Here is a 19,785-nt window from a genome sequence, read left to right as displayed (position 1 = left end):
GCGGTGCGGAAGGAGGAGGAGGAAGAAGAAGAAGAAGAAGAAGAGGAGGAGGAGGAGGAGGAGGAGGAGGAGGAAGAGGAGGTAGGTCGGTCGGTCGGGGCGCCCCGCCCCCTCCCCCGTGACGGGGCGGCCGCCGGCGGGGCCCGGGCGAGCGAGACCGTCAAGTACCAGGGGTGCCCCGACGCCGTGGGGCCGGGGCGAGCGACCCGGTATCAGCCGCAGGCCCCTGGGAGCGGGCGGGGGGGGCGGCGGCTCGGCCCCGCTCCCCCGGTCGCGTTTTTCCCCCGCCTGTTCGCCCACAGAGGTGTTTGGGTTTTTTGGGGGTTTGTTGGTTTTTGTTCTTTTTTTTCCAGCCGGGGACGCGGGGGGTCCTGTGTCCCGGCGCCTCCCGCCCGGCCCCGGCCGCGGTTTGCCTGCGGGGCAGGGAGCGGGCCGGTTGTCCGAGGGGTGTGGGGGAGCCGGGGCTGCCGCTGGGCACGGCCTTGGGGGGGGGGGGGGGGGCCGCGGCCCTGTGTCCGGCCGGCGATCTGCCCCCCCCCGGTCCCTGCGGGCGAATGAGCGCCTTGCTAATGAAACGTTAAGAACATAAAGAACGCCTTAGTGAGGCTGTTTTTTAATAAATTGCTTTTTTATTGTGAAGTCACGGTCCTGTTCTTCCTTAGGAAAAATCCAAACCGGCTTCCCTTCGGGAAGTAGTCGAGGAGAGGGAGCGGAGGGAGCAGAGCCTGGTCTTTCTGCTCCACTCTGGTCTCCTGTCTTTTTGCTCTTGTCCTGTGTCCTCTCCTTGTAGAGGTTTTCATCTTCTTTCCTTTTCTGTACTAGCACTTAACACATCAAGTCAAGTTGAAAATGCTTGCGTAAAGGTAGTTAGTGTATTTCCTTGTCATGACAACAGTGTATTTTTCTGTAAGTAAACACCCAGAATTATTAAAAGAGCTTTAAAAGAACATTATTAAAAGTTCTACTTGGCTGGCCTCTTATACTTGCATATAAGAGAACCCTGTACAACTAAAATCTGCAGTTACTCCTGCACTTGGCAGCTGGTTTTGACAGTGCCTGTACTACCATCGAGCCATACAAAAGAGATAGGCCTTCATTCTGGCTCGCGATGAAAAAGACGTGGCATTTGGTTTTTTTGACCAGGAGATTGTTTTTTTCTTTAAGGAATTGCCTTTGATACTGTGAGAGACTTCAGGAAAGCAAAGACTACATGCTTTCTGACCAGTTCTGTGGTAACACTTCATCGTGATTATTTTAAATTTAGAGCAAGGTGCCTAGGTGTTGCTGTCACGACAAACCTCTGTTCTCAACTTCCATGAACAATCTGTTCCTCCTTTTATAAGTACACTTTATCTTACAGAACTTGAAAAGCCTTAACCCTTTCAAAGATGATGGCTTTGTTTTGAGGTCTTTGTCACTCTGTCATATCTTTCAATACTGGGGCCAAATTGGTTTTGTTTGTCTGTTGACTGCAGGACAGGTTTTGCTTTTTCCCTTGGTAAAGGGAAACAATTTTTTCATCCTACCAGAGGTTGGGATAACATTTGACATACTTCCAGAAAATGCTGTAGGAGGCTGCAGGGTAATGAGAGTATGTGTATAAAACATGTTTTATAGTGGAACGAAGGCAATATTCTACTAAGGCAAAATACTTTAGGCAACTGAAACAAATGTACTCAATCCGCTTAAAACGCTGTTAGTATCTTCTAAAGAGCAACTTCATTTGCAGTAGTAGCTTTGGTGACTACAATTTTGAGTTCTCTGTAAAATTGTAGTTTCAGATTCATAATCACCAAAATGACTTTTTCAAACATAAGTATATGTAGAATTTAAGATGAGGTTTTTTGTATAACTAGTTCTTCTGTTCTGTGGATTTCAGACATTATATTGATTTTAGATTTGTTCTTATTTTTCTCAAGACTGCTTAACTCTAGCAACTACAAAGGTTCATTAATTTGCAACTTTATCCATTGACTTAATAGGTAGTCAGCAAGATGTATGGTCATTTATCATAACATGTTCATACTTCTTACTCGTATTTTGTTAGTGAATTACATTCACAGGATCAATTTCTTTTATTCACATGTCGAGGTTTTGGATGAAAATTGGAATTCAATTAAAATGCAGAAAGACAGTTGTAAAAACAGCCTTGTTGTCAGCTACAACCTGTTGTTAAAGTGTTTGATGATGTCACATGAAGGTAATTTCTAAAGTGAAAGAACTATAACCAATGAACAGTTCAACCTCTAATGGTTACCATGACCCTAGATTTTAGAAGCAATACTACTTTTTAACTTATTTATGTGTCTCTGAGATGGAAAAAAACCCTGGTTTGGTTTTCCTTTTTGGTTTCACTTTTGATTTCTTAATGTGGATTAGTTACTGAAATTGAAAAATTATTTCTGTAATTGCAGAGGAGACTGTAGCTGTCAGTTCTAAGTCACATTGTAGTCAAGCCTGCTTCCGGGTGGTCAGCTAGCTTTCTCTAGTTCCTTAGTTTTATATGCAAACATATCCTATAGGATAATTTTTATATACTGTTATCTACTTTGATAGTTTCTGGTAAGCTCACATATAAAATCCATTACAGATTTTTGCAAAAATGCTTTTTATTTACGCTAGCAATTTAATTTTCAAGTGAAGTTTCCAACAGTCTCAACTATTTGAAGAAGAATTTTCATTGATTACATGCTGTATTAAAATGCTTTATTAAAATGCTTTCAGCTGCATATTTTGCTCTGGTGGAAAAAGTGCCATTTGATACTAATGATCTTCTGGGAGCCTTGGTGGCATCATTGAAAAGATAGTGTACCTAGCATGACAATGCCTTTTGGGATGCAGCTCTGATACATCTAGGATATTGATTGAAATACAAGATTTCAGAGGGCGGTACTCATTTCCCTTGTATGTTTTTTCTCCTATTTAATATATTGTCATGGAAAACACTACAAGTGGCTGAGATAGCTCAGTTGGTAGTGCCTACAGGAACTGGCTGCATATGCATTCTTGCCTGTTGAAATTTCAAAATAAATCAGAAGTTTAAACAATTATATTGATCTATAAAGCAATATTCAAATAGGTAAATAAAACCATATGATGAATACTGGTTTTCTGTGTTGTTCCTTGGTTTGTGGGTTGTTTTTTTTTTAAAGGAGGTTTAATAGTATCAGCTGTGCTTCGTAGTACATGCGCATTAAGAGATGTTACAGTAGTGTGGTTTGCGAGTGAAGAGATTGCATACTCTTGAGTGTTTAAGCAATAGAGCGTACCAAGGAATTTGTGTGTATAATGAAAGGTAAAAGAAGTGGCTTCAGAGATTAAGCTTCTAGGTTGTTTTCAAATGCAGGAAGAATTATACCAAAACAATGTCAATTGCACATAGGTATTTAGCTTCGCTTGTCTCTTAGCTTTCATAAGAAGTAGGAGGATTGGAGGAGATCGTTTAAAAATATCACAGATGAGAGGTACATCTGTATGAACAAGTTTTTGTGCGTAACAAATGTGCATGTGTATATATGAGGTGAAAAAAACATTTGTAAATAAGATATAAATGCAGTTGTTTTTTTTGACATATGCTAGTTTGAATGATTGGCAAAAGCTGGTAATGCTCTTTTTTGCTTCTGCATCATATCCACTTCTGTGTTGCTAGTATCTTCAACTACAAGCATGAATGCATAAAAACTTATTTGCATAGTTGCTACAGCTACAAATTTGTTTAGCTCTCCCAGTGGAATAAGGAGGCGGTGGAACGTGAGGGATATGCATTATTCAGGCAAGCGTAGTGAGTAGGTAGCGTTCTGTAGGCTGGCAATGGTATTAGAACGTGGCATTTTGTTTGCTAGTACTGTTTTGCAAAAAAGCTGTCTACATTTAGGTATGGCTCTTCTTTCTTTCCATTTTGTGCCTCCCTGTGTTACCTAGTAAAAGTGCACACTGTATTCACTGGAGTAGGATGAACTACAATAGCTGTAAAATGCTTGGAGGTTGCAGCTGTTCCAAGCAAGAATGAATACTCAGTCCTCAGTCTTCACATCACAGGTCCTTGGGAGGAGTGCTTTAACCTAGTATTGTAACCATACATTTTATAGTAACTTACTGTGTCAGGTGATGTGTGATAAGAAATGTTCATATAACCATGGGAATTCCTGTACCTTAAAATTTCCGCTTTTTGTGGCAGGTTTCATGTGAATTGCTGTCCTCTGTCAGTACAATAAAACTCTGAATCGTGTAGGCTGTTATAAGAGTTGACTAGAGTCTTGAAAGACTGTGAGGAATGAACATGCCCGCTATTATGCTCTGCTTGGATGATGGATACACACGTACTGAGTTTATATTCTGGGGTGCCTTTATTTGTTGGATCACGTGATGGTGGCTACGGTCTCCAGGTTGCAGAGAGAAAGCACTTGCCGATTACTTTATATGCTCAACAATTTTGACTGCTGTTATAGAGAGCGTTTGGAATGATTTGCTATATGAAGTTATGGTATTATAGGCACATCAGGAGTTATTCTGACACGGATAGTGAAATGAGCAGAATAGCAGCATCTTGGATCTACAAGATGATTCTAATGTATCTGTTGGTGAAGTACTTAAGAACTAAACCTGGCAAGTTAGATTTTAAACACTATTATGGTATACAGAGCTGCATAAAGCATTTTCAAAATTGCCTCAGCATTTAAATTCCATTGATTTCAAGTGTTTATCTGGACTAAAACCAGTACATCTAAGTTGTTACATACAACTTGCAAAACAAAGCTTTTCCATTAAGTATTATTTAAAAAGAAAAAAAATGAAAAGATAAAAGTCATCTACAACTGATGGGCTGATTCCAGGGATACTGCACAGCTCAGCAAGGCACTCCAGCTTGGGGGGGGCGGGGAGGGGGGGGCAGGGAGAAGTGTCATGGCCTTGCTGTAGAAATAGTTATGCTGTACATGACACAGGTGACCTTATCCACCCTTCTGACATGCACAATCCCAGTGTTGGTGCTGCTGGTGTCTTGTCTTGCCAGCAGGTTTGCAAGAACACTGGATAGCTTACTGTGGTCTGTTTTGACCCATAAACTTCCATTTCAGTATGGATGAGATAATTTAAAATGGTTTACAATACTGCATGTTGGCTTCACTAAATTACATGTTACATGCTTATGTATGTGTAATGAGCCTTACAGAGTCACTTGCTGTTTTGTCTCAATGCCTATTTCTGATGTCCTTGTTATCTTTCAGTGCCACTTGAAGATGAGAAATTTTAATCCTTACCTCTCGTCGCCTAGGGCTTCGTAGTAGGTGGAGAATGTTTTTAAGGGGTTATGTTAGAGCTTAGGAGCCCCAAATGAAAAAGCACCACACATCCTTGAAGAGTAGGTGGAATCGCTAGGAGTTTAGGGTGAGATTTTTAAGGTCTCAAACCGTTATTTATGTCTTCAAGGTTACTAGGATGCAGCTGTGATTTCTTTTATATTTGGCAAAAAGTGTGTAGTGCTTGCTGTTTTTGTGGGGAATGCGTAAAATAATGTGCATACACATTTAAGTTATGATCTTGACTAACTTCACTAAATAACAAAGAATCCAATTTAGAAAGCTATTGTAAAATACTATTGAATGGTTCATGAAATGAAAATTTTTGTACCAAAAGCAGGGTTTGCTCTAGTTCCACCACTGGTCCCTCTGCTGACTTGACCTCTCTCCCTTTCCTGGGTTAAGAAACAGTGTTCTTCACCTCCTACTGCTTGTAATTGGGATGTCTTTGTGTATTTTAGTCTCCCCCACCTCCTTTGTCTCTATACATGAGATGAAAAAAAATGAAAGGTGGCAAAAGGCTCCTGTGAATTTGAAGATTATTAGTAGAATTAGTATCAGATAATGTAATAATAAGGACTGCTGTCCAAGATACAAAAGACTTACTGGATTATGTATGCTACCATGTTGACACAAGCTAAGGTGAAATTTAGATGACAATTACTAAACAAATTACTGTTGTTTGCTAATCTAATACAGTCATATCTGATCAATGAAAAGATCATCTCTTATAGGAAAAGTTCCAAGCTGAAAAAAATTTCATTATGCGTGTGCCAAAGTAAAGGCCTCTGGTGTTACTGTCTTCTGAGGCATACTAGTAATTTCACAAGAAATTATTAGATAGTCCAAATTCCCGAAGTTTGGAAAATTACTGGAATATTTCTGCGTCTGCTTTGCAGATTTCTAGGTGAGTTTTGTGGGAAAGGGTGTCCTCCAACAGAGCAGACAGATAGAGCAGAGATTGTAAAATAAATAGGAAAAAAAGGGAGACTGATCTTATGTGATTTTCAGAGCACAGAGACTGAGAACTTTGTGTTCTTGATCTAGACATCAGCCAAATTGCTTGCTATCTTGGGATGGAAAAATTAATGCAAGGAAGAGTGAGGCTATATATCCTATCACAGGCTGCATTTGTTTTTAAAAAATGATTCAAATGATTATGAAAGGGATTGTTTGTTTACAGGTCTACAAAAGGATCTTAGAGGCCACCCTTTTCAGCACAGTAGCTGGACAGGAAGGAGGGAGCATGGGGCTTTTCAAATGCTGTCAGCTGTGTCAAGCTTATGGTGGAAACTTCACAAAAAACCTGAGGAGAGATTTGTGTTGACTGAGCCAGTGAGGGAAGCTTAGACAGTAGTTGGAGGCGGTAAACTGTATTGTGTGGGCTTATATTAAATTTCTCCAGCTGTGAAACTTAACATTAACTTACAGAGTACAGCACACAGTGGCCATAAGCATAACAGAGATTGGGCAGAAATTTTCATTTCAGTGAAAACTAGGCATTGCTTTCATAGAGAATAATTATTTTTGGAGATAAGAGGCAAGGAACTAGCTGAAGCATTCTTGTGTGTGTCTTGGTAATAGACTTACTTGACTTATGTTTCATAATCTCCTGAAGGCAATATTAGAGAGATGGTTTTTTTTCCATTTGCCTTGGTCAGGGAAGTAGATAGATGAAAACCGTGCTTTATATTTTATAATCTTTCTTTAATATTGTCTGTTCCAGGGATTTGTGTTACTAACCTTGACTGTTCTAAACATAGATGTTTTTCTTCTCTTCTTTAAATAATGAGGTAGAAGAGGAATTTTTTAATATATACTGTTAATTCAAGGTTTGTGTTGTGATTTTGGTACTTGATAATGTAAAACAAATAGCGTACTTGTAACATTGAAAGGGGGAAAAATGCAGTGGGGGTACTGTATCTAAAACTGTACTGAAGTAGTTTGTTGGAGCTGTGGAGAATTGACTCTTCTGCACAAAGGGCTGGGTTTTTTTATGCTTATATACCTGCATTAGTTCAAAGTCATTGTATTTGTTCACAGTTTCATTTCAGGTAGTGACATGCAGTAGTGGTTCTGTTTAGCTTCTGCAGTTGGGAACCAGAAAGCCCAGCAACATGAAGGTGAACATTTTTTACATCACCATTCCATAAGAACTGATTTAACTTACAGTCTTAAAACAACAGTTCTGACACCTCTACACTGATGCTCCACATGTTTGCCTTGTAATAATTTACACTTTAAGATCTGAAACCGTGTCTAACCGGTGCAGTATCAAAGCACTTTTGTGCTCTATTTTCCTAATGAGTACCTAATTGTGCTCTCAGTTCAAGTCCCAATGGCATTTTTCCACTGGTATGCCCCTGCTGTGTCCTCATATTAGTCTGCAAATTTCTTTTCATTCCAGTGCAAGCTAGCATTCTTTAGTAGTTGTGAGGGAAAACTAATATTGAAAAGCTGGCTTCTTTAAGTAGACCCCCTTGCTTTGCATTAGGTGTCTTGGGTAAGGTTTAATTTTTGAGAGTGGTTGTTTTTGGGTTTTTTTTTGCCTAGGCCATAGCAAGAAAAAAAATCACCACATGAAAGAGTCAGGAAAACTACTTAGAAAAGCAGTGAGCTGATATGTCTTGAAAAGCTTTATATTTTTATGTATAGAACTTAATATATAAAAAGTACAGGTGACTCATGTGAAGCTCTTTATGTCCTTTTTCCTTCCTAAATGTGTTTTGTAGACATAGGGCTGACTGAGCACAACTAATAGATATGCAAGTGCTTAGGGTGTAGAGTCAGTGGCCACCGAATTTGCTATCTGTTTAGTGGAACTGTGTCCTTATTTTATCTATTTTTTTTAAAACAAAGCTGCTTGTTTGCTCAGAGCTTGGTGCAGTTGTGGGACTTTGGCACTGGGCCCTCTCCTTGCTAAAATACCGGCATGTCAGTCATTCTTGGATACGGACTGGTGCTTCTCTCCTGTTTCGGTTTGTCACTTTTCTGTGGGTTGTTGCCTCTATTGAGGGTGCTATACCATGGGGCAATAATCCTGCATATAGGTACCTGTCATGTTACCTGATACGTTGAATCTCATGGCTTGGCATTCAAGGCAGATCAAAGAACCAAAGCTGGACCCGTGCTTGTATGTGGAAACAGCTGAAATCAACGTTCAATATAAATAGATAAAGGTGGATGTCTCTTTGTCTTAGCTTCAAACTCTGATTGCTCAGCCCAATCCATCAAAAAGTAATTAATTTTCAATGCAAAGTGTTAAACATGGCTGAATAAAGAGCTGTAAAATTGAAATTTAAGTGCATTGAAAGTGAATATCCCAGTTCATTGAAAATGTCCTGTGAATTATTTTTCTGTGGGGGCCAGATGAAACAAAATTAATTACAATGTTTAAATTAATAAATTAAAGTAGTGTGAGCTCGTTGTTTTCAAGGAGATCAATGTTGCCTTTTCCATTAGAAAAATAGCACATGGAAAGAAAACCATAATAAAACTTTTGTTAAGTGAAGACGAGGTAATGCAGGATTTTCTTCAAAGAAAATGCCTTAGGAAACTGTTTAGCAAGATAAAGCAATTTGAAGTCTAGGCCTATTTTTTATTATTAATTTGACAGGGATGTGAAATTAAAATAATCCATCTCTTTGAAAAGTCTTAGGTGTAGAGGTGGGAGGAGAGGATGGTATGTAAGCCTTTGTATTTATACCTGCTCTTGTCCCACTGAAGCAGCTACATTTGGTGAAACTTGTTTTTCCAGGTTACTGGGCTCAATTTTTCAAAGCTCTTCAGGAATCTTACATAGAGAATTACATCTTTCCATATCTAGCTGACACTGATTTCTTTGTTTCATTTATCTTTGTTTCAGATTTGTTACTCTTGCCTATGGACCTATTGTGGATTCAGTAGTACTGAATTTATCTGCCTTTATTTCAAACTGAAAAAAAAAAAAAAAGGCAGACTGTTTAGTGGAATCCATTGCTCGGTGATGTTAAGTCAAGCATTTACAGAAACATGTCAAACTGAGTGGCATTATAATAGGTCTAGATGGGGACTAGAGAATAGAAAACAAAGGAAATCTGTAGGACAGATTTGTTTTGTGTTGAATATCCTGATAATACTTAATCCTAAAGAAGGCAGTGTTTTGGAAAACAGATGATACCTCAGCCAGACTACTATGTTATCCAAATATACATCAAAAAGACATATGTATCTGAGTATTTTTGGATGGGTGAAGGGCAGTTAAAACGTGCTGCTTTTTTTTTTTTTTTTTTAATTCCTCAACTTTCCCGTACTCAAATGGATAATACTAACTTACTGAAAACTGCAAAGATGCTTTTGGAAATGTGACTAAGATACTAGAAATTCCGGAATCTTGGTTCTTACTGATGGTATGGAGCAGGCTGAAAAGTTGTGTCTGGCAGTATTGTATAGATTTGTTTCCTTTTCCTGTTTTTTATCTGCAAAATATATAATTATTTTAGTGCTGTCTTTTCAGAGACATTATGGGGAAATTGATATATATTTAGATTGATATTTTAATATTTTTTGTTGTTGTTGTTTGTTTTTTTGAGAAAGTGAATTAACTTTCTTAATAGATTGCAGTTTGCGAGGGAAGGCAAAACAGGTGTGGCTCCATGCCACCATTCGCTTTGGTAGGGCCTTGGAAAGCCAGGCTGACCTACTGCCAAAGTAGATTTATAAAATATTTGTTGGGGCTTGCATCTCCCAGAGGCACCAAGGGTAGTGAGTATGGGTCTCTTAGGTGCGCCTGCTGACTTTGCATCCCGGATCTGCCCACTTGAAGCTGATTTGGTGGTCGTCTTTGATCCTGGCTCAGTTCTATACACATTTTTTAGTAACTTCAGTACTAAATTAACTTTTTAATCAGGAAATATTTCATTTCTATGATTTAATTTTATTTTTTACAGATTTAGAATATTTAGTTAGTGTATCCTGCTTTATCTAGGGAAATGTTAGGATTTTTCTGATATGGATTTTGGAAAGTGACGATTTGACAGTGTGTACACACTGAACTATTAGTGTTGGGAAGAATTTGTAGAAAAGGATGAAAAAGAAGGGTTTGTCCCTTTTGGAAATCTATCCAGGTACTCCCTTACTTGCTAGTATATACTAGTATAATTGCTCACTTGGGTGTTTATTTTAATGTATTAAGGCCTTTTTTTTTTTAACCTTGTTATAGCTTAAACTGTCTCCTAATATAGATGCTTATAAGTAAGCTTGGCAAGCCTGGATATCTGGAGTTGGTAGTGGGTTAGGTCTGAGACTTCAAGAGGATGAAAGACACCAGGGTGGGCTTTGCCTCCAGGCTACAATTAAGATCAAAGCTTGTTAGTAAGATTCCTACTATAAAGGTTGTTGACTGTCTGCTTCCTTCTGTTTCTCCTCATTTTTCAGCTGGTGACTGTAGTAAATAAGTCTGACAAGGGTTGTTCCTTATCGTAGATTCCAGATCTTTTGCGGCAAATCTTGCATATCCTATTGGCCCATGGAGTCTGACAAGCTCAAGACTGCTTTTTTTTGGACAATTGCACAAAAAGTATGTGCATGTTTCCAATCCTTTTGTGGCTGCCACGAAACAGTGGGAAGCAAGCAATGCAAATGTTAGCCATGTGAGTCCTGCTTCTGCACTTGGGTCCATGAGGACCAAATACTAATTGCATCAGTCTCAAAGTCAATCTCTTGATCAAATGTTGTCATGCAGGACTGAATTTTTAAAATGGGCCATTCACCCGTCTGCACAAAGTTATAAAGTCATTCAGTCACTTCTTCATATCCAGTGCCAATTTCTCATTTATTTTCTTTAACTGCAAGGCAAAGTTGCATTATTGACAAAATTGTGAACCTTGTGCTTTTAATATAGAACAAAGTTAAACAAAAGAACAACTAGATACAATTTAGGTTGCATGTAATATAAAAATGTGTTAGCCCCCTAAATTTCATTAGGAAACAAAGCTCTTTCAAAATTTTTATCTTTGGTCTTCAGATGTATCTTTGAGTTACAGCTGAAGGTTATTATTGAATCTTTTTTCAGTGTCGAACAAATATTGTGGTCAAGGGAATGGGAGGCTTATTGTGAGATGTGATAGGAAGGATGCTGTATTGTTTTCTTCCTGTTTGTTGGCACAATCATGTTCTTCCAAAAAGGAAAGAAAAAAGAAGTAGTCCTTATTAGGTCAATAGTAGTTCTTAGATTAACTGAGTCATAGTTGAAGTTTTTGTCAGATATTTTAATGCTCTTCCTCTTGAACTATTGAGTTAATGGAATATTAAATTAACTTGAGAGAATATAAATTTGTATGAAATATATCTCTAGAAATATTCATAAATATAGACATTATCTTATTTCCTTCTGTTGGAAAATGTGAAAATAGCTTGTTTTAATCTTTAAAAGCAATCCGAGTTTTTCTTGACTGGTTTAAATCTCCAATAATCCACTTATAAGTACATATAGCATCTCCTGAATAGTGCCTGTTCTCTGATTATAGGTTAACCATTCACGTTCTTCTGATTATTGGTTTCTGATTTGTAGTGTATGTTGTGGTCAAGCCAATGACAGAATGGATCAAATTATACACTTTAATAGCAGTGTGCTGTATGTGCTGGTCTTCTATTCTGAGCCCACTGTAGATAGCTTCCTATTTTTCTCAACAAGAAAGCACTTAAGTTAATTGCTCCATTAGAAAGACATAGTAGCCCTTTCTGGTCTGTAAGTATCCTTCCATGCATAGCTGCTGAAGTTTGGAACACCTGCAGCTGAAGCAATTTGAAAAAAAGCCATTAGTCTGCATGGAAAAAAATAAAGTGCTGAAGTTCAAACTATTATCAATGATGCTGTGTTGGAGCAGCCTAAAAGATTTGGCTTTTGGTCTATGCCTAGTGCTATCCAAAACAACATATAAAATTCTTTGTAAACCAATTTTAAAAGTTTCTTGTTTATTCAGAAGCAACTGTGTACACTCTTTGTTCAGAGAGTAGACTCCAGTCAATTGCACACCAGCCAACAGCTGATTTCTCCTTAGAAAGAAACATTGCCTAATATAGATCATAGAAGCCAAAGACCAAAGGGACAAAGTGCTAAAGATAAACAGCTCAATCCTCAACTGTTTGAAGGCCTCAATAAAGCCTCTGATGAACAAATTTGGGGTGGGACTCAACTGTTCCCACCTGCAAGCTTGTCTCAGAGCCTTGGCTCTAACACGGTGAGGTGCTGGTATGTGGTGTGACCTCCTGTGCCCTTAAGGAGAAAAACACTGGCTTTCTTCTGGCCCTAATCAATCAGTTTCTCTGCAGCTTTTCTTTATCATAGTTAAGGGAGGAAGAAAGTACTGACTGCTCTCATTTTATTGAGACAGTGAATGGAAAAAGCCTACAGAGGCAGTGTTGCTGAATATTGAACTGCACTTGAAGGTACTCCTCTGGTCTAATAGACTCAGAGGTGCTTTTTAGACTGCAATAGTGAGGGTCTGATTTCAGTAATTTAGTTTGTTGGATAGCTATAAAAATAGTCTCGTTTTGTGCAGCGAGGTTTGTTTTTTTTTAATAAGCTTCAGCAGTGGCTGGACTGCTAAATAGTGTGAGTGCCAGAATTCAGGTGGCTGTTTTAACCATTTTGAGCATTAATACTGTTCTTACCTGTGTCCCTGTCTTTCCACTCAAAGATGTGATACTAACTCTTGAAGTTTCAACTCTCCCTCATTTATATTTTTGGATGTGTTTCATAATGAAATTATGACTTGGTGGAGATGGGGATGTTAGTAAAATCTTAAAAAGCGGTACCAGCTTCTACAAGCTTGTGCGACCAGTTCTGTGGAGGTTCAGGCCCCAAGCTGACATGTATTTTACAGACCCCTATGTCAGTACATCTGCACTTATTTTGTTCTGGCTGGGTGTCTGGCCCAGAGTACTTAAAACAGCTGTGACTCTTTATGCTTCAGTTTTAGGTGTAGTGTTAATGGATTATTTGGGACAATAGCCACAACAGAGAAGTGGTTTGGCATTCATTTAAAAATTTACTGTTAGTGTTTCTAGTAGGACTACTTTTTCAATGTATAAAGGTAGATTCGTAGGCGAGCATGTGCAGGACTATTGGCTGGAATTTTGCATGTGTGGTGGTTATGACAATGAATTATCCTGTTGAATGATTGGTGTTTTAAAACATTATTTAGATATTAGATTGAAATGCACTTAATTTTCTCACTTTTAGAATCTACATTTAGGGTTTGGGACATAATGATGTCAACAGTAAAAATGGGAAACTTAACTTTGTTGCACCCTTGATGCTATGATAACCCTTTGATTTGTGTATATATGACATCTTCTGCCATGGAAATGACTCAAGACTGTGGATTCAAGCAAATTGCTTGAAGTTGTGTTATCAGTCTTCTACATTCCTGGAGAGAACACTCATTGTTGGCCAAGTTGAAATATTTGTAAGGTGGGGGATTTTTTGGAGTGTTAATTTGGGGAAGGGGAGCTGGACAATCTGCTTTGGCAAATCTGCTCTTCCTGTGCCCATCAGACTTTGGCAGTGCACAGCATTTCTTCCCCCACCCCCAAAAAAATCCCTGGAGCAGAAACTCTGGTAGGAACATTTATCACTTTTTACACACAAGTACTTGATCTGTGAAGAGTCACATATGCTTGGCATATTGAAAGCTGATGGGGTCATGAGAGAATATAGTAAGCAGGCAGGTGAATTGAGATGAGTTAGTTTTAAGGAGGGTGGTTTAGTTTACTTCAGCTCTTGAAGTATAGAGCGACATATCTTTTAAAGATGTTGAACAAAGTTGTGAATCCTGTGAACATACAGCTAACTTCAGGTATTCAAGGTAGGACGTCCAACTTCCTCCCCTTGAAATTCTTATTTTGGGAATATACTGGTGTGCATATGTTACTGGTTTGCCTTCAGAGTGGATAAGATGCATGCACTCATCTTATAGTAAATTAACAGGCAGTATGCTCTGATTTAGTTTCTGTATTTTCTTCTTTCATTAGTGGTAATTGCTAGTTGCTAAATAGTTAGGTAACTGCTGCTTTTTGTTGTATTCATGCTTCAGCTGTGTGGTTTATCTGTTTACTCAACACTACACTGAACTCTGTGGAAGAGTTGTGTTGGGAGATTTGTGGAAGAGGGGGTTTTTTTTGTTTTGTTTGTGTGGCTTTTTGTTGTTTGGTTTTTTTTACAAACAGGTTTTAAAAAGCAGTAAGGTACAATATTTTTGTTTGTAGTGATGTTTGTGTATGCTGTACATAATTAGTCAGACTAATTTTCATGAAGAAGCTTTTTTTCTCTTGAAGATAAGTAAATAATAGCCATTATACAGCAAAGAATCCTTAAGCTTTTGCTAATGGGTTGGAACAGTTGAATGCTTGGAGATCTCAAGCAAGGCTGAGCTCTGCTTTGTGAGGCAGTTTCTAAACATGTAGTGGTAGCATATACTCCTCTCAAAAGGTCAGTGAACACAATGAAGGAGGTAAAAGCTGGGAGAAAAAGTATTTTCATTTTATGCTCTCTTGTAAAATTGTTCAAAGATGCACAGTAAAATATGGAAAAGCTTGACAACTATATGTTGCATTTTATTATGAAATATAGAACATTCTTCTGCGTTGTATCACCTTGCCATATTTGTTTTTGTTGAAGTTGTGTATTACCACAGGTATACAAATTGTATGGAAGCTTTCCCAGGTCTGCTAACAGGTTCATCCCTTACAATGGTAACTGACCTCTTATGAATGATGTCTAAACAGAATCTTCATTTTTAGCTGTTCCACATCATTTCAGTGAAATAGTGATGTGTGAAGATGGATGCATGGGAAGAACAGTATTATGATATGAGGTGAATTTCATCTCAGGCCTTAAAGACCTTGTTAGCGCATCTTTAAAGAAATTTCCTTTCCTGTGTGACTCTTGACATCACTGTTTGACTCAGGACTGACACTTCATTCTCTTTTTTGTCATATAAATAGAAAATCCAACTCTTTTGCTTTGCTTTCTGTTATAACTGTCTACATTAAAAAGCCTCTGGTGCAGGTGGTTTTCACTGAATGTTGCTCTGCTTTGTGATAAGAATCCAATGCAACAAGCAAAAACTCCCTATTGAACTATATATACGCATCAGTACTTTGTATGCTATCTGTCTGGGTTCTGTGCAATTGTTTTACATCCTTTAAGTAAAAAAGACTAATTAAAGTCTTTTTAAAAACACTTTCTTTCAGTGGTGGACTTCTATGAAAAAATTTCGTAAGAGACTCTGTATTTTTCCAGAACGAGCAAAAAGCAGAACGGAATCTGGTAGGTAAAGGAGAATACGTGTGTGTGCTTAAACATCCTGCACGCACTACTTGTGCTTTCTGTCCTGTGCTCTTTATTGACCCATGTCCAGGCAGTTAGTGCACTGCACATCTTTAAAATGGCTTTAATTCTATAGTCACTGATTGCCTTGTTCCAGGCCTCCATGCCCCAAATATTTTATTTTCTGTTCTTGGTTACGGGTGCATGGACACACTGTAGATTTTCAGAAGTGGCCAGTTTCTTGGAAATAGAAGGCTTTTTTTTGGACTAAAACTAATTTTTTAATATTGCTTTTAAGTAGTTTTTTCGTTTCTGGCACATTTTCTGTGAATAGAAAGGTGGAGTATGACATCAGTAAAAGTATAAGCAGCATTGGTTTATGGATGTAGATAGTAAAGTCATCCCTCTTAATGTTGTTGGTGAGAATTTATGATGCTTAGCTGTATGTACGTGATTTATCTCTTACTCCTACCATAGCTTTTGAATCCTAAACTCTTCAGAAAAATATTATGAACAAGGAAATGTTATGGTGCTTATGTGTACTTAAGCTTTAAGCTGGAAAAATAAAGTTAGTGCTTTGAGTATTTGGTGATGAAAATGTAATGGGTAGTCAGGAATGCTGGAAGTGCCTAGTGACATGTTTTAGCCAAAGTTCAGCTTGGAATTCGTAGCAGGCACTTTATGTGATGTACCTCTTACTGTTTAAAAAATGCTATTTGTTAGTGCAAGGTGATCTGTGGTTTAATTAGCCATCAGAAGTAGTTAAGGTGTTGTTTCATTAACTTTATTGATATCTATAATGAATGTTTGTATTACTGACAATGCAGCTGTTGTCTAGCTGTTAATGCAGCTTTATGCTTGAAAAACAAGTCTTATATTCATATATTTTGCTGCTTTTGAATACTGTGCACTTGTCTGGACAAGGGAAAGGCATTTTCAAATGTTATTGGGTGCAGAGTTGAGCAAAGGCCAGACACAGTGCAGTCAACTTCAGTTAAAACTGTTCCTCCTAACCTGAAAATGCCAACTTTTTGGGAGACCAATGGTAGTTAAACTCTGTATCTAGATTTGGCTCTCAATGTCCATGAGCAAAGAAAGAGCTTCCCTCTACTAGTGCTTGAAGAACCGAGTCCCCTCAGGACCTGAGTTGAACCGGATCATGATAACTTACTGCTATACCTGAGATGGAAAACTGATAGAGCTTTTAATACTTAACCTGTCCAAGCATCATTGTACTCAGTGCGTGTATCTATAAATGCCTCAGCTGTGTTTTTCCTGCTTTTATCAATACATGCTATTTTTAGTGTGTGAGTGAACATGTAGCCCTTTTACATTCAGTTCATTCGTCTAAAAAAAAAAAAATAAATTTAAAAGCCCCAAACAACTGAACACCCCAAAACAAACTCTCCAGGTACTGGAGAACATGAAGCATTTTCAATGAAAATACTGTATGTCAGTGTTAACTTCAGAATTGGCTGTTTCTTCATTATTCTCCAGAGCAAATTGCCAAATGCAGTTTTAAAGTTCTTGAGTACTGTGAGGATTCATTATTGTCACGTTATAAATAAATTCATGGGATTCTTTAGAAGGTCTTATGTCAAGTACAGGTTGCCAAGTTGCTTTGATATTAAGCAAAAAATTCACTGTAGCATCATAAATTTCATTGTCTGCAGCATCCAGTTTTTAAATTTCTTTGGTTGCTGGCATCTACTACAACCCCTGCCTTGCAGTGAAGCTTAGTAGCATGCTTTCATATGGCAGTCTTCCAGATGGATATTGATTATTTTGACTTATATTCTGTGTGCTATATATTGGCTGATAGTGGACAGTAAGTTAAAAACATAGCCATGGGGAAGTGCTTGTTTATTGTAATTTTCTGTTCCCCAGCTTCCTGATACTTAGTTTCTTAATCTGGACTGTTCAAATATATTTGATTGTTGGCACTGTGCTTTTAAACCTTACTTATTGTAATCCACTTTTCTGTTTGGAAATATCACCAGTTCTCTGAAAAACTGAATTTGTGGAGGAAAGTAAAATAAAATTCTATGTATGCTTATATTTGTGGGTTTTTTTTGTTGTTGTTTTTTTGTTTTGTTTTTTGGTGGTTTTTTATTTTTTCCCCTGAAGCTAGTTACGTAAAACTGCTAAGCACTTCTGGAAAATAAGCCATTGTTTTTAACAAGATTATCTTACTTCCTAAACAGGTGTCTGGAAAATGGAGAAGACTTTGAACAGAATTCATCCTGTTTCTGATCCAGAAGCAACATATTTTCTACAAGTATCATGGGAAAAAGATTTAGGAACTGGCTTTGGTATAATACTTAGTGATGGTCAATGTGCATGGACTGGGACAGGTAATAATGGAAAGAATAAGAATTGTTCTAAATTATTACAGTTCTTTATCATTATTCGTAAACACTTTCTGAACTGTGACCCACAACTTGTATCAAGAACTTTTTATGAGTATTACCTCTCCCCCGTGATGGAGGAGGTGGGGGTCATGATCTTCTGGGACGTTTTCAGAGATCTTTCAAATCTGGGAAGATTGTGTGTCAAACCTAATGCTAATTCATTTAGCATAGGGATATGCAATGTTTTGTTTTTTCTCAAGAATATAATTTCTTGCAGTGATATTGGAATACGACTTATGTGTCTTCTCCAGGTCCTTGAACAAATATGTCATACAAGTTCTGTTTGCAAATTATAGTTCATGAAGCATTTAATTGCATATGTTTTTAAAATGTTTTCATAAAATCTTAAGAATTAAATGTAGTTGTATTTGGTACTCAGGTGAATTTTTGAGAAGAATGGACAAGAAAATACGTTTTTCCTGGGCGTAAGTTATCAGAAGAAAAAAAAAGAACCGGCCTATGCAATTCCCCCCCCCCCCCCCGTCCTCCCCGTCCCCTGAAACCTGAATAAGATGATGGTTGTCTTAATATGTGCATGCTTCTCTCATTCACACCTAGTGAAAGAAGGAAATATTTGTGTGTTCCTTTAGAAATGTGTCAAATACTTGATCAAAAGCCCTTCTCTCAGTGGCAAAAATATTTCAAAGGGAGGAAAGAACGATATATTTTACAGCGTATTGTAAGCAAAAATGTTTTCCTGACTTTTTCTGAGTTATAAGACTAGATTTCCGTGTAGTTTCTTCCTTCCTTCTCCCTGTCCAATAGATGTTGTTTTTCCCCAGTTCCTACATAAGTCAAGCTTTCACATAGGCCTGATATAAATATAGATATAAAAATAAAAAAAATTATATAAATAAAATAGTGCTTTTTGTATGTATATACATGTATACAAACTATATATATTTGTGTGTATATATATAGTTCCTGTGCATAAAAAGAAGCTTAATCATTCATTAACCTTCTTTTGAATGCAATTGTTACCTTTCTCTTCTTTCAGACCTAGGGAACAAGACTTAAGTTAAAATATGTCCACGTATGTATTAAATCTGCTCTTCCATATTCCCTTTAACATTTCAGACACACTTTTGATTAGGAGTTCCTGCAAAAGACAAATACATACATTCCAATGCTGGTTCCCTGTAGTCTGGTATGAAGGGTTTTTCTTTCTTGATTTGGTAATAGTATAGTGAAACTGTATATTTTCAAAATAACAAAAAACATTTTACCATTGATAAATACTTAAATAATTAAGCATACTAGTTTTTTTTTGTTTAAAAGCTTTTCTGGTTGTTCTTGCATAACTTTAAAATCCCCAGCTTAAAATTCACAAAAAGCTCATTCTTTAAATCCATTATTTTTCTAAGTAAAAGCTATGTTACTATAACTGAAAGAGTATAGAAAAAATACGTAAACACAGTTCTCATTTTGTTAACTTCCTGCATCTGGCAGAATGGCTGGATGATCATTTTCCAAAACAGAGGACCAGTGAAAGCAAGATGAGCTCACTCTGTTAAAAGAAAAGAAGGAAACACACAACAGTTTAGCATGAGCACTGGGTACTCATCCAAGGAGAGTGCTTCTGTTTCTTGTGCAAGAATCTGATCCATTTCTAAGGAATTCCTGTTGAATTTGTAGTCCTTTCAATAATTTCATTAGGAGTTGAAGTTCTTGTGCATGAGGCTTTCCTACTGCACAGATCTGGGTTTTTGTACACTCAACGTTGTTTTTGATCACTTTTTCTAAGTTACTACATCATGTTTGAGAC

General features: G+C 37.6%; 1 protein-coding gene across 2 annotated transcripts in view; it reads left to right on the top strand.

Moving 5' to 3' along the window:
* The first annotated feature begins 1,162 nt into the window (after positions 1–1,162).
* XRCC4 (X-ray repair complementing defective repair in Chinese hamster cells 4) overlaps positions 1,163–19,785 on the top strand; it is a 180,631-nt gene continuing 162,008 nt past the window's right edge. Inside the window, exons 1-3 of one of the 2 annotated variants that reach the window (XM_010578054.1) lie at positions 1,163–1,232; positions 15,534–15,613; positions 17,814–17,963. In XM_010578054.1, the coding sequence (XP_010576356.1) occupies positions 17,825–17,963 (139 nt within the window). In that variant the 5' untranslated portion in view covers positions 1,163–1,232; positions 15,534–15,613; positions 17,814–17,824. Of the gene's footprint in view, positions 1,233–7,346; positions 7,421–15,533; positions 15,614–17,813; positions 17,964–19,785 lie in introns of those variants that run through there. The other variant, XM_010578055.1, reaches the window with a different exon arrangement.

This window comes from Haliaeetus leucocephalus, unplaced genomic scaffold (assembly GCF_000737465.1).
Source record: "Haliaeetus leucocephalus isolate CR32 unplaced genomic scaffold, Haliaeetus_leucocephalus-4.0 Scaffold598, whole genome shotgun sequence".
Taxonomy (NCBI): domain Eukaryota; kingdom Metazoa; phylum Chordata; class Aves; order Accipitriformes; family Accipitridae; genus Haliaeetus; species Haliaeetus leucocephalus.
This window is presented reverse-complemented; position numbering and strand designations above follow the sequence as displayed.